This window comes from Papaver somniferum, chromosome 10 (assembly GCF_003573695.1).
Source record: "Papaver somniferum cultivar HN1 chromosome 10, ASM357369v1, whole genome shotgun sequence".
Taxonomy (NCBI): domain Eukaryota; kingdom Viridiplantae; phylum Streptophyta; class Magnoliopsida; order Ranunculales; family Papaveraceae; genus Papaver; species Papaver somniferum.
In genome coordinates, this window is record NC_039367.1 from 47,734,034 (window position 1) to 47,750,075 (window position 16,042).

General features: G+C 36.9%; 1 protein-coding gene across 1 annotated transcript; it reads right to left on the reverse strand.

Annotated features, from left to right (window-relative positions):
• Positions 1 to 496: 496 nt before the first annotated feature.
• LOC113315600 lies at positions 497 to 2,997 on the reverse strand. Its single transcript, XM_026563861.1, has 5 exons — positions 2,683 to 2,997; positions 2,234 to 2,620; positions 1,517 to 2,114; positions 892 to 1,431; positions 497 to 789 (listed from the first exon to the last, which is right to left on the reverse strand). Exons 1-5 carry the CDS (start codon positions 2,995 to 2,997, stop codon positions 497 to 499), a joined length of 2,133 nt encoding a protein of 710 aa, XP_026419646.1.
• Between the last annotated feature and the right edge of the window lie 13,045 nt (positions 2,998 to 16,042).

Sequence of the window (16,042 nt, forward strand, 5' to 3'; positions counted from 1 at the left end):
AGTGTGGTGTTCAATCTGGACTAGGTCCCGAGGTTTTTCTGCATTTGCGGTTTCCTCGTTAACAAAATTTCTGGTGTCTGTGTTATTTCTATTCTGCATTATATTTTGTTATATAATTGAAATATCACAGGTTGTGTGTTGTATCGATCAGTAGTGAAATACAACCTTTGGTTGTTGATTGGATATTAATTGATCCTTGGATATTGGTCTTTGGTACCATCCAAGTTTATCTCTCTTGTATTTAATCGAGACTCTCAGATTTCTTGAGTAAGATTTAAATCAAGAGATAGAGATATTAACTCCTTGATATACTTTTTATTAAGATCGATTTTGACTGTCTAGTTGATTCTCTTAAAAGTATATTAGAGTTAGTCCATACAGATTGTTAATCGAAATATTGGGTGAGGTTGTTAAACCCCCGCATTTTCATAACCCAATAACTTGGAGAGCCACTTCTGTTGTAGCATGGAGTGAAGTCTTTGTTCCATAAAAAATTTCAGACTTTGATGTCAGTAAAAATAGTAAAATGATTGTCTAGTAGATATGGCCTCCACTTATTCACTTCCAGTACAATTCCCATGAGTTCTTTTTCATAAGCTGACTTAGCTGAAAATCTTAGACCCAATCCTTTACTAAAGTAAGCAATAGGATTTTTCTCCTGCATCAGCACTGCACCCACTCCCACATCACAAGCATCAGTCTCAATTTCAAATGGTTTGGAGAAGTCAGGCAAACTTAAGACTGAAGTAGAAGTAACAAGTACTTTGAGCTGCTCAAAAGCAGGTTGAGCTGAGGCATTCCACCCAAAACATTTTTTCTTCAACAAGTCAGTAATCGGCTTGCAAATGGTACTATAGTGCCGAACAAACTTTCTATAATATCATGTGAGACCCAGGAATCCCCTTAACTCTTTCAATGAAGTTGGAGTAGGACATTTAAGCATGCACTCAATTTTTGAAGGATCAGCAACCACTCCTTCTCCACTGATAATGTGGTCTAAGTACTCAATTTGAGGTTGGCCAAAGGTACACTTACTCATTTTTGCAAATAGTGAATGCTGGTGCAGAAGATAAAGAGTAATCTTTAAGTGTTGTAGATGAGAAGCCATGTCAGGATTGTAGATTAATATGTCATCAAAGAAGACCAAGATGAATTTCCTCAAGTATGGGGAAAGAACATCATTCATGAGAGTTTGAAATGATGCCGAGGCATTAGTTAGCCCAAAGGGCATAACCAAAAACTCATAGTGACCTTGATGAGTTTTAAAGGAAGTCTTGTGAGTATCATGAGGATAAACCAAAATTTGGTGATAGCCAGACCTTAAGTCTATCTTGGAAAATACAATAGCTCCTTTTAAGTCATCTAGAAGCTCCTCTATGACAGGAATTGGATATTTATCCTTGATTGTAATATCATTGATCTTCCTATAGTCTACACAAAACCTCCAATTGTCATCCTTTTTTTTTGACAAGTAAGATTGGAGAAGAAAAGGGAGAGTGACTAGGTTGGATAACACCAGAAGATAACATTTCTTGAACTAGTTTTTCCACAACTTCCTTTTGTACATAAGGGATTCTGTGTGACCTTTGATTGGGGGGCAATGAAGATGGTTTAAGAGGAATATGATGATCATGTGCCCTAGATGGTAGAAGTGATGTGGGTTCCAGAAAAATTGAAGAATAAGAATCAAGCAATTTTTGTATGGGTGTGGGCATTGAAGATGGAGGGGGGTCAGCAGATATAGAGAAAAGATGTCCAACCAATCCATGCTTATTCTTTTGAAGGAACTTTTGAAGATCATTCTCAGTCATACAAGATAATCTAGTGGACTCAGGTTGAACTTGGAGAATAATGTTAATGCCACTGGTAGTGAAGGAAACAATAAGTCTGTTAAATTCAAAAACCACGGGACTGTGTTCCTTCATCCAGTAAATACCCAAAACCATGTCACAACCACCTAGTTTCAGCAATCTCATAACAAACTGAAATGAATGCTCCTGCATTTTCCACTTGAAGGCAGGGCATTTTGCATCACTAACTAACTTGTTTCCATCATCCACAACAACTTGTAAGGCAGCAGTAGGAAGTATTGTAGCACCACGTAAGTGAGCAGCCTTAGGATCCAAAAATCTATGAGTATTGCCACTATCAATAAGTATAGTAAACTTTTGTTCTTAACTGAACCCACAACTTTAATGGTAGATTGAGACACATTACCAGAGATGGCATGTACTGAGACTTCCACTTCCTCCTCAGTTTCATGCTCCAACTGTAAGTGTGTAGCTGGTGATGTAGCCTCAGAAACAATACCTTCCTCTTCATCTTCTGCTAACATATATATCTGTTGTTTGATGCACTTATGGCCATAGGAGAATACTTCATCACAATTATAACAAAGTCCCTTTTCTCTTCTATCTCTCATGTCATCATATGAAAGCTTCTTAATGGGAGGTAGAGTGGAGTGTTGTCTTGTGTTGCTGGTGCTGATTGGTTTTAAATGAACTCTAGGACTTGTAGTAGGAGAATTTTTTTTGTTAGAAGCAGTGTAGGATGGCACATAAAGAGGTGGTGGCCTATGGACTGCTCTGTTCTTTTTAGAAGCATTCTCCAAAATTGCTTCCTGCATCTTATCCAAATATACAACATGATCTAAAGTTGATGGAGAAACATTTGCACATGCACTCTGAGTTCTTTCTTAAGCCCACTAATGAAGCTTGAAGTAAAGTAGGATTCAGTAAGGTACCCATTCTTAGTTATCATGAGAGCTTTAAGTTCTTCAAAAATTTCTAAGTAGTCGTTAACAATACCAATTTGACAGAGTTTATTAAGTTCTCCAACAATATCATCATGTCCAAGTTCTTGAAAGCGTCTACAAAGATCTCTAAGGAACTCCTCCCAAATTACTACTGGTTTACAAGCTTGATAATCTTGAAACCATACATCAGCCTTGCTATCTAAATGGAGGGAAGAAAGATTTACCTTCTGATCATCGTCCATAGGGTGGATGTGGAAGAATTTTCTACACTTTCTGATTCAGGATCTCAGATTCTGGCCATCAAATCTAGGAAAATCAACCTTTGGTTTAGGTTGATGAAAATTGCCGTCACCAAACCCTGCTATAGTACGGTGAGAATGACTGCCTTCACCAGTAAAAGTAGATATTTGTTGTCGGTCTTGAATATTAATAGAAAACCCGGGTGAAGCACCAAGAACACCAAATCCTGGAGGAAGATCTCTTTGAGCCTGAGATCTAGTGTTATTCTCCAAGATCTGAGAAAAAACTTCACACATAACTCTTACATATTCCTAAGAAGGTTTTTTATGATTCTCAGTAACCTGAAGTAAGAGAGCATCATGTTTTTGAAGGAGAGTACCATGTTTCTGAGAAAGAATCTCTTGATTTTGAGCATACTCTTGTTGTTTCTGAGTAAGCTCCTCGATCTTCTTAGTAAGTTCTTCAACAGCTGCTCTGTTAGCCATTACACCCTGAGGATTTTAAAGCTCTAGATACCAATGTGTAGTGTTCTACACATACAAAGACTGATTCTAATCATTAAGATGATAATAGAGAAGAGATAATTGAAGATGACATAGAAATGAGAGTTCTAGGGAAGGAGAAGATAAGGATTACTAAGAAGAAGTACAAGAAGATAACAAAAAGAGAGAGATGACTAATTCAGATAATAATTCACTGAGCTACAAAAAGTACTGGAAAGGAATATAAGTACACAACAATCACGTGCATGGCTACGAAGGCGCCTGGTAATTAGCTAAGTGCAACCTGTATCTAGCTAAGGGAAGCTTGGATGATAATAGAGTATTGTCATGACTAGGGTTATGACATGTTCCCTGACTATGCACATTTCAGAACAAGTATGATGCTTCAACTATCTCATATCTCGATTCTACAATAGATTAATTCTATCGTGACATTCACCCACTTAATTCCTATAAAATAATCTATTATATCTCATTACTCTGTTCCCTGAATCCCCCGGCTAGATTCATGGATTAGTAATAGATAACCACTTTATCTCATTACTCCGTTCCTTGAACCCCCCAACTGGATTTCATGGATTAGTAATAGACACTCAATTCATTTTATTACTCCGTTTCATGAATCATTCTCCGCTGAATTTCATGAATTAGTAATAATTACTCAACAATCGGGCATCTGGACTATCACCGAGTAAGCCCCAAGAAAATGGTGCAAGTGCACTCAAAAATGATGCACGAACGAGCATTCAAAAATATGGAAAAACGAGGAATCCTACAAAAATAGGAGAGAGAAAATAATATTAAAAAATTAAAAGAGGCGCCTAGGACCGGCCCACCGGCCGGCCGGTCATGCTGCCTTGGCCGGTCCCCCACGCTTCTCCCTTTATTTTTCTTATTTTTATTTTCATGATATCATGAAGACTCCTTCATTCGAGCAACTTTCCTTGTTTGAGCAAAACTCAGGGTTTCTCCATATTTTCACGGTTTCATGAAAAATAATAAAATAGGGAAAGGTGTCACGGGACTGGGCTACCTAGCCGGCCGGCCATGCCCTAGCCGTAGCCGGTCCCACACCTTGCAATCTTTTACTTTTCATAACTATTATTTCCCTCGTCTCATGAAACTCCTCCGTTTGAGCAAAAACCCTGGTTTTTTCATATTTTCTCAAATATTGCTCAAACCATGAAAAAGCCAAAAATCCAAATGGTCACATGACCGACTAGGCTATTCACAAAAATATTAAAATATTATTATTTTAATATTCTCAAAATATTGATCGAACGAGCAAAGTCCTACTTGGTCATTCGAGCAAAATCAAGAATTTCTGTCAAAGATCAAACTCTTCTGAAAATCCAAGATATTGCTCAAACGCACGCCAGGAAATATCAAAACTCTCAGGACTGAGATACAAACATTATGGTGACATGGGCATGCTTCCTTGACCAACCAAGGCTGGCACTAAGGATTGCAAGAAGCCGGTCCCACATATCTTCATAATTTTGACCTAATTTGCTCACACAGAAAAGTCTACAAGAATAGATAAATCTGTCTCCCACAAAAATACCTACGAGTTTTGTTCCATCTTCTGATAAATCAAGGAGAACAGGAACCAATTGATATATCGGACTTATATTCCCGAAGAACATCCTAGAAATATCAATCACCTAATAATAATCTTAATCGACTAGCGAAATAAGATATTGTGGAATCACAAACGATGAGACGAAGGTGTTTGTGACTACTTTTCTATCTTTCCTATCGGAGATATAAATCTCATGCCAATCTTATGATTGCATTCAATCACGATAGAAACAGTAATATCAGATCACACAACTACAAAGAAAATAGTTGGGTCTGGCTTCACAATCCCAATGAAGTTTTTAAGTCGTTAACCTACAGGGTCTCAAGAAAAACCTAAGGTGAATTGACTCTAGCTTACACAACTAGTATCACACAGGAGGTGTGGGGATTAGGTTTCCTAGTTGCTAAAGTTCTCCTTTATATAGTCTCAAATCAGGGTTTGCAATCTAAGTTACCTTGGTAACAAAGCATTCAATATTTACCGTTAGATGAAAACCTGATTAGATTCAAGCTAATATCTTTCAACTATTAGATCGAACTTAGCTTGGTATACACAAATGAAAGGTAACTTCATTTAAGTTTGAGTAACCTTACCTAAACGTGTAAACTTAGTTGGTTCAACAATAGTTAACCAATGGTTAGCCATATGAGCAATTTCATATCAACCTTATTCATCTTCACCATAACTAGTTCAAATGACTCAAATGAACTAGTTAGAGAGTTGTTCAATTCCTTAGATCTCATAGAAGTATACAAGACACAATTGAAGCAAAATCGGTTTTGATTCACTCAAATCGATTCATGAACATTTTAGCCACGGTTTGCAAAGATTGTATTCCTTATTATATAAATGTTTTAGTTCATGAACAAGCAGATTTTAGAAAGTAACCTACCTAAGTATGCGAACAGGTACGCGTACTTAAGTAACCGGATTGAGTTTGTTTTCACTTCCAAACTCCAGCAGAAATTCACGGACGTGAACTTTCCGCCAGTACACGTACGGGTACGCATACTGTCTCAGATTTTCGACAACCGCCAATACCCGTACGGGTACGCATACTTTGGGTTCTCGGTTTTGTACTTTTACACAAATGTGAAATCACACTATGCTTATATCCAAATATGGTTGCATGTTCTAAAATCTCATTTCAATCATTGAAACATTCTTAGAGGATGTCATATAGTTGTTATTCAACAACTATTTTTCATCAAAGTGATTTTCAAATTATTGAAATAATCAACATGACTTTCGTCACGAGTAAAGATGGACTTGGCCAAAGCGAAAGCTTACCAACACGTATTTCGAGAAATAGATAAGCGAGATAAACTCGACTCGAAATAGAAAATGTGTATAATCGAAGTCTATATAACAATACGACTTTTGTCTCAAGATAGGAGACAGAGTAGATAGACTTTTGAGTGATAGATAAGTTCAAGTCTCCACATACCTTTTTATCGATGAAGTTCCACCATTTCCTTGAGTAGTTCTTCGTCTTTGCCTGATGAACGCCGTGGAGTCTAGAGCTCAACTACACTTACTATCCTAGTCCGAAATTTAGCTATAAGTAGACTAGAAATCAAGACTTATAGTTTTGGCAACTAAACTTGACAAACAAGCTTGAGATAGCAACGCTTGCGAGTTCGACCGAGCAGTGCTTTAGCACCCTTCATTACCACAATAATAAAAAAGCTTAGTAACATACGAAGTCTGATATTTAATGTTACCTTTTTATGGATCCGCTTGCATTGGAGCTCGACAAGTTTTCTTCTTTTTCTTCTTGTTTTTGTTCAACGGTTTTGGTTTGTTGAAATTAGTAGAAGTGATCTCTTTGATTGCCGCACTTGAAGAGTCTGGTTGAACATGATTCTTAGGCATGACAGGCTTTACTTCTTTACAAGAAATAGGAGAATCTTTGACATCGGTGGAAGCCTCTGGTTGAGAAGAATTTGTAGCTTTAACAAATTTGACCTCATTTTTATCGTTGGAAGCACTTGATTCCTTACACCCTAATCCATGTGTATCACCATGATATCTTCCGGCTTCTAACAATGAGGATAAATTATTTGTGCTATCATTGGACCTTTTCAAGTACAAATTTTATTCTTCCAATATCTTGATTTTATCAAGACCACCAGCTAGCTCAGCCTTAACGCGTTTTTCTCTAGAGAGATATGCACATTCTTTCTCTTAAAAACTCTTTTGTTTGAGAGTTAATCCTTGCTTCAGATTCAACAGAATTCTTTTTCGACAAAAAGAGATATCTTCGAAGATTCTTGCATTCGAGACTCTTTGAGCTTAGCTCTTCTCTATAATATTTAAGAAGAGAATCAGTGGTGTGATAACCTCTATAATATCCTTGAAAAACCTTCTTCAGTTTCTTATTCTCACGACAAAGAGGAGTCATAAAACCAAGAAAATTTGAAGTTCTCAATTTTTTATTTTTCAAGGGATCGAGTAAATTAGAGTATTCAGAGATATCCTTTTTTACATCTCGTTCAAAATCTGAGTCATCATCATCGGAAATTTCATCCTGTAAATATCCTCAAGCTCGTCAACGCTATTAGACTAGTCAAGTGACGAATTAGCCGATAATAACTCGATTAGTTTAACACGAACGTTAATTATTAGAAATTAATCTAACAACGATTTATATACGGAACTAGTACCACCGGTTAGATCTCGAAAAGTTATGCGAAATGGACTACTTGAACGTGTGAATCGGATATCAGACGAAGAAGAAAACATCAAGACAATATGAAGGGTAAAATCGTCATTTCCGGGGAAAATGCTTTTGATGCAACAAGGACACGTTGTTTATGCCCATATCATTTGGGAGAGTGCCTTTATCATTTTTTGGTTGGTCTTATCCCCAACCGACCGAGAAGATAAATTCTTATTCTTCATTCTCTTTTTCTTATCTTCTTCTTTCTTCTTTTTCTCTTTCTCTTTCCGTTCTTCTCATGTTCTTCCTTTTTTGTCGAATTCGAGAGATTAAACGAAGGTTTTGTGATCGATAGGAGGTGTAGAATATTATGCAGTAGTTGGTGGTGATAGTGATGGTGTCTGTTGTTGATTCAGACTCGAAGGAGGAAGTGAATTATGAATTAGGTTTTCTTAATAAGTTCTGTGAGTATGTAGATGGTGAAATTGAGTAATTAAGGAGAAGATTAGAGATGGGTTGTGGTTCAATTGAAGTCGTGAAGTTGTTTTGAGGATGAGTCAATGAATTAGGGTTCACAAGATGAATTGGAAGTTCGATTTAGTGATGTTTAAGAAGGATTGAAGGTTGGGTTTTCACTGATTGACGAACGGGGTGGAGTTAATTAGATGTTGGAGCTTTAATTTCAGTTTAATTGTGAATTTGACAATTACGGTTTGTGGTGTTCTTCCCCAAATCGTGAAATTAGAGTTCTTAGGTCTCAACTACAGATAAAAAAGATGTAATTGAGGATTTGGAGGATTAAGAATTGGTTCAAATGTTTGGTGAAACCAAATTGAGATGTATGTGTATGGAACTGGAAGAAGAATTATTGTAAGGAACTGTTGATTGAGGCAGTGAAGAGATGGAGATAAAGGTTAATGAATTGAGTTACAGTTGTAGCTGGTGGAACTGGTGGGATTATTGTTGTCTTATAATGATCTGTTGAACCAAGTAAGTAAGAAGAAATGATCTCAACTTGCTGGAGTGGAATCGTATTGAGGTAATTGTGTTGCTCTGTCAGTTTAGTAAATTTATAATTATTGTTGTTGAGTTCGTATGATTATGAATGAAACTGAGATTGGGATGAGTTTAGAGTGAAGCTGTGGGTGGAATTTAGATTATAGTTGAGTTACAGGAAAGAAGATGTAGTAATCTGAAGTCGAGGTTATGCTTGTGTTGCTGGTGTTATTGCACATAAATGGAAGTGTTAGTATTAGTATTCACAAGTGCAGGGCTAGCTGGAGTTTGATTGTGTATGTGAAATGAAAATGGGATTGAGTTTGTTTTACAAGGTAAGGTATGAGTTGCAGTTAAAAAGATGAATGTATGGTTTTGTTGTTGCTGCAATAATGGAAATAGAGATATAAGGATTTTTGGAATGGAACTGAATTGTGATGTTATGAATTGAGTTATTAAGATTGAATAATTGTTTATGGTTTAAGGGATGATAGTGGCACTGAGTTGTAGTGATGATGTTGTAAGATGTAGGAAGAGTCAGAGTGGTGATGAATTTGTGGAGATAATGTTATATGTCTGAGTTATAGGAATGAAGGCTTGATGAGTGTTTGTGGAGTTGAACCTCTCTTGTAAAAGCTTAGAGCTGCAGTTGCAGGTAAAGCTTGAATTACAGTTGTATTGAAACTATAGAATTGTATAAAATGAAAGTTTGTATATTGATCAATTGAATAGAATCAGGTTATTAGATGACTCAGATTTCTGACTGAGTTGAATCGGTATAGATTCACCGAGTTCCCTGTCTTGACCCGAATTGACTCAGTTGACCGATTCCTATTTAACTTTAACCTTGTATGTTGACCTGACCTTAGACGTTGACTGTTAGAGACTCGTTGACTTTTAGATTGACAATTAGTGAACTTGGGCTTAAAGCCAGTTTTACTAAGAAACATGTTTCGGACCTTTGTGGTCTGGATTAGCTTTTGGTTCCTTCTACAAATTTGTAGATAGTCATAAGAATTATTTAATGGATTATAGAACCTATCTAATTGAATGAGTAACTATTAGATATGCTAAAGATAGATAATAAAAGGTGAGATACCATAAGTGGAATTGGAACCATTAGATAGTTCACTTAACTTATAACTAGAGAATTATATGGAATTTTGTTATGAGCCTTGTGTGAGCCTTTTGGCTAAACTTTTAGAGTGCTTGTGTGATTAATAGTTAGTCTATTAACAACAATCAATTCAAAGGACGAACCAGTGGATTGCGGATCTCGAGGTAGGCGTGGCTTGTCATTAAAAGAGGTGGGAATACTTTTAACTCTTTTGAAAGTTTATGTTTAACAAACTCATGCATTGTCTATTTGTGCATTTCATACATTGTTTAGTTTGTATTATGATTGTTCTGATAATTCTTTGAATCTTTCCATGAATTGGAAAGGACTTGTAATGTTTGTCATTATGAATTTTTTTGGGAAATAAGCATTTCCACCTGTGGTATATAGGATATGTTCCTTAGTATTTATATCTATTTACTTTCAGCTTTTATGCTTATTAGGCGTGGAACAACCCGACATCAATATAGCTATGTAGTTGTGGAAAAACCCGGCATCACTAATACAAATTGTTTGAAGGAGTTTTTCCATATACATATTTGTGCATTTCAAGTGACTAGGTCACTTGTTGATGTTTGGGAAAACATGAATTGTTTTCCAAATCTTGCTCATGATTTCTTTAAAGTTAAATGTTATTCCTGTTAGGAACCTCTTCTAGGGATGATGTGCTCACCCTTTCACACTTTCAGTTTCAGAGACAGATCAAAGTTGCGCAGCGAAAGCTTCGAGGAGTTAAGTCCGTAGTGGTTAACTTCTGCTATGTTTATTATGTTGTATATTCTGTTTTGTAAACCAAATGACTATTGTATATGTATAATTTGAGATTAGTTCTTGTATATATATATATATATATAGATATATATATTCAGAGCGGGGATAGTTTTTGGGTTAAGTTTTGTAGCAGTTTTCTTAATTGACTGTTAAGTAAATGGTTTAGATTCTTAGTGCCCCTTTATATAGTTAATCTTTTGGGTTAGACAGCTGCTAGCTTTGGGGGCGCTACACATCCAACCCTTCTTGTAGACGAATTTTCCAGTCATCATCAGTTTCTACATCATTAACTAGATTAACTTGTCTAGTAGATTCTCTCGAGATGATTTCATGAATATCTTCAGATATGAAGATATTGATTCGTAGATGTGTACATAAACCTTTTATAATATCAAGTGTTAATTCAAAACTCTTGATGTCTTGCTTTAGTTTACTGAATCATTCTCAGGTTCTATAAAACCCATTTTTTGATTCCAGTCTTATAGGTTGGATCGTACCAAACACATATTGTTAGATATTTTCGTGTTTGCCTGCTTTGATAGCAATTGAAAAGACGGGGGTACCCAAATACACCACAATCTTTAAATTCTCCACTTATAAGTCCTGTTACCGAAAGTGATTGTCTATGGACAAAGTCAAGACAATACGACAAATCGGTATTCACACTTTGTGTGATCGTTTATGGATACGAGATCGAGACAATATAAAAATAAAAATGTAATTACTTGATAATAGGTTCGGACTTAACCAAATTCTATAGGATCACTATCAAGTAAAGCGGAGTTAAAGTTTGTGTATTTTACTTGTAATTATGATAAACAATTATAATTGCGGAAATAGAAAAGTAAAAACATAACAAGATTTTGTTACGAGGAAACCGCAAATGCAGAAAAACCACGGGACCTAGTCCAGAATTGAATACTCTCAGAATTAAGCCGCTATACGAAATCTAAACCAAACTTCGTATAGTTGACACCAAGCAACTAAACCTAGTTCACTTAGTTTCTTCAGTATCCCCGCGCTTCCGACATTCGATAAGTGCACGCATGTGGATGGGGAAAAACGATTTGCTGGTTTTTAAGGAATTGAGGAGACGACCGCACAGAGGAGACTCTTCGAACCGAGCGAAATGTTAAACCTCACACAGATGCACCGCTGCAAAGGGGGTGCTTTAGATTCGAGAGATCAATCTGTAGTACTCCGGCCTAAATCAAGACAATGACCGTTCCAGAGTAAATTCGGTCACAAGAGAGGATGGGTTGATATGTAGGAGGGAAGCTGAGAAATGCATGGAATCAATGGTAATCAAAGATTGTGGGTGTGTGAATTCTGAATATGATAAGCTCTGAATGATTGAAATTGCTCAATTGAGAGTAGTTGCTCAATTGATGAGTTGATGATCTCGTGTTGTCGATGAGACGTGAGATTGATGATACTGTTGATGCTTCAATCATGATTTAGAGACTTATTTATATTGCTGGAATTTTAGACACCATGATCCCATGAAGTGTGACAGTTGATGGAATCAAGGAGTGGGAAAGTGGAGATTGTGTTTGAAACCAGTTGCTCAACATGTGGAGACTTGGTCGATTTTCCACCCACTACCTCGTGAATTCTTTCAACTGACTGCACGACTTGCTCACATTCCATCGTGTGTTTGAACACACGTGTCGTAGACCGCTAGACCAAAACCCTAAGTGATATCCCCCCAAGTGACACGATTGACGTCTCGTGGTTTGTTAGTCAATTGATGACTTCGTGGTTTGATGGGACGATGAGTCCATGTAGTTGCTGAGTGTCGAACATGATGTTCTGAAACTCATGAATTGAACATGTCATGAGACATAGGTATAATTCTTACGATGAAGTGAGCAAGTATTGCTCATTCGATGGATCGTTGAATATTGATTGTTAAACCAATATTCCTTGGTTTGAGCAAATATTTATCATCTGAGCAAGTGTTGCTCATGTGATGAATTGTTGAATATTTGATCGTCTGAGCATGCGTTGCTCATCTGATGGATTATTGGCACCGCACCAAAAATATTAATTAGAATCATGGTCGTTGAACCAAGCATAATTAATAAAATTAATGACCACGAGGTCGTCGTAATATTATTAAGGTTGGAATCTGGAATGATGATCCTTGGATTCAGAAACCCTAATTTGATCAATTGATGATCAATTCATGGTTCGTCAGAAGTTTAACCATAGGACGAAGGAGGGAGCGACTATATGGGACCGTGGATCAACCATGTAGTGTCCATATGCTCATGTGAGAAAATACGAAGAACTCCTGAAGAGTTGACAATTTGTTGGTGGAAGAATGATTAAATGCTGGCTTAATCATTTATTCAAAAATGCTCGTCTGAGCCTTAGGTGAGAAAACCTAATTAATTATGACGAGGCGAGGGACCAACCATGGAGTCATGAAACCGGCCCTGGGTTGTCACGTGACCGCCTGACGATCACTTCATGAAAATCCAAAGTGTTTGGAAGAGTTTTGGACCTAATTGTGCAAATTAGGTCAAAACTGTGAATATTGATGGGACCGGCTTCCGTGAGCCAAAGAGCCAATCTTGGTCGGTCAAGATAGCGTGCTCATGTCCCCAAGGCGTCGGCGTCTCAGTCTTGAGAATTTTGATATTTTCAGGCGTGCACTTGAGCATCCATTCGAGAAAATATGCCAAAATTAGGGTTTCGACGAAACTGAAGAAAACACCATCAGATGATGAAAAATAATTATAAAATAAGGAATGAGGAGGCGTGGGACCGCCGTGGTCAAGGCATGGTCTGCCGGTCGTGACCACGGTCCCGTGGCGCCTTTTCCTTAATTTTATAATATTTTGATGATTTTATGAAAAATTCATGAATTTTGAGAAATTTGATGAATTTAGGGAGTTTCCATGAATTGAAGGAGTTTTCATGAGTTCATGGAAGCAAAATATTAAAATAATGAAAACACGGGCGTGTGGGACCATGGAGGCATGATCGGCTGGCTATGGACCAGTCCCACGAGTTTTTCATAATTTTTTTAATATTTTTAGGTATTTTTGATGATTTGAGGGAATTTTTCCTAATTTGAGAGAAATACCATAAAATCAAGGAATTTGATGAATTCAAGAAAAAATAGGATAAATAATAATAAAATAATAAAGCAAAGGGCGTGTGGGACCGGCTAGGGCATGGCCGGCCGGTAGTGGCCCGGTCCTACAAGTTTTCACTATTTTATTTTATTTTATTTTATTTTATTATTATATGATGATTTGTGCAAAAAATACCATGAAATCAAGGAGCTTTTTCATGAAATTAGAGAAATAATAATAATAATAAAATAATAAGGAACCGTGGGGTGTGGGCCGGCTGGGACCAAGGCATGGCCGGTTGGCCAATGGTCACGCCCCACACTCTTTTTCTTAATTTATATTATTTGTTATGGATTTATGGAAGTACCATCAAACCAAGGAGCTTCCTCGAGACGAAGGAGATTTGATCAGATGAGAGAATTTTCATCAAATCATGGAAAATAATAAAAAATGTATTAAAAATATAAAACTGGCGTGGAACTGACCACGACACGGTCGGTAGGTCGTGTGTCCGTGTTCCCAGCACCTTGGTCAATATTTTTAATTATTTATTATTTTCTTCCCTATTTTGCATAGGTTCATCGTTTCGTTGTATTTTCAAATACTCGTTCGTGCGGTGACTGTTAGTATATCGTCGTTGAATACACTTTCACCATTTGAATCGGGACTTACTTAGAGGTAGCTCAGACGCCCGGTTGTTGATTATTTATTACTAATTGTGGAATTCAGTGGAGAATAATTCACAAAACTGAGTAATAAGATGTTTAATATTAATTCATAGGATCAGCTGAGGATTCGACTACGAATTCAGAATAATAAAGTGAGCATTACCATTCCATGGGATTGTAGATTCGACCACAGAATCGGAGTAATTAAGATTTATCTATTACCATTTATGAGACCAGTTGTGGATTCGATCATGAAATCGGAGTAATGAGATAATATAGTTATTGTTATTCTATGAGATCAAGCCATGTATTCGATCATAGAATCAGAACAATTGTTTATTGCCACTCCGTGGAATAGGAGCAATTGTTATTGTTCCGTGGGACCAGTCGCAGATTCGACCATGGAATAGGAGCAATTGTTATTGTCATTCCATGGGACCAGTCGTGGATTCGACCATGGAATAGGAGCAATTGTTATTGCCATTCCATGGGACCAGTCGTGGATTCGACCATGGAATATGAGCAATTGTTATTGCCATTCCATGGGACCAGTCGTGGATTCGACCATGGAATATGAGCAATTGTTATTGCCATTCCATGGGACCATTCGTGGATTCGACCATGGAATAGGAGCAATTGTTATTTCCATTCCATGGGACCAGTCGTGGATTCGACCATGGAATAAGAGCAATTGTAATTAGGAATAATTAACTTTGTGGCTCTATACTAGCAGAGCAAGCTGTCTAGGAGCATTAATTATCCCGATATGAGCTTGTCGGTAAGTCATATCCTTTATATAGTCAGGGTAAACTCGTTGTTTGTTCCTGAAGACGTTATCGCTCTATACTAGTAGAGCAAGCTGTCTAGGATCCGTCCATTTCGTGATACTATATAGAAATAATCACTGAAAGTGTTCAGTATTCATGAGATTTGTCGTTGCCCAGTCGTGAGACTACATATCTACATATACTCTGAGAGAAAGTACTCTCCGTTGAGAATTCGATGAGAGACCCATGTCTCAATACTCACGTCTGATTGATGGATCAAAGCTTCGTATAATTATGAGTTTATGATTTTAGCCCTTGTCGAAAATCCACCATCTACAACGCACTAGAACATTTCCATTGAATCGTATTCTAAACAGTAAAGGAACAACAAATCTGTTTGGTAACAACTCTATTGATTCTTTCCAGATAAAAATATCTCAAGTTATATACAAAGGCTCTTTAGTTGAAAAAAGTAAACTCCTTTGCCTGGTTAGATCAATCCAACTCTATTACCTAAGTAATAAGACTTGGATTTGTAACAATCAAAACAGAACTCAAGAGAACTATTAGGTGTTACCGATCTCACGCAACTAATCAATCGAATAAATTCTATTATAGTTGGATCCCAGCATATCAAGGTTTGTGCTACACAAAGATTTGAGAAACCAATAAGAAATCTTCTTCAAATCTTCTTTAATCTTCGATTAAACCTGCACAACACCACTTGAATCTCTTGTGATCAATCACGCACAGAACAGAGTCTGTTAACAATGGATTGTCACAAGATGTCTTTAGATCTACAAACAGTTTTAAAGATCCTGTCGACACTTCGATCTAGTTTGAGTGAATCTTATAGCAGAAGAGAAGATTCTCAAGAATAAACAAACTAGACGCA

Bases quoted from the DNA above. Each gene is read 5' to 3' on its own strand.
- LOC113315600 (XM_026563861.1), bottom strand. From the start codon at position 2,997: ATGGACGATGATCAGAAGGTAAATCTTTCTTCCCTCCATTTAGATAGC. The intron at 2,621-2,682 runs GTGCATGTGCAA...GATAAGATGCAG, and splicing joins GGCTTAAGAAAGAACTCAGA to GAAGCAATTTTGGAGAATGC. The intron at 2,115-2,233 runs GTACATGCCATC...TTGGATCCTAAG, and splicing joins AGGAGGAAGTGGAAGTCTCA to GCTGCTCACTTACGTGGTGC.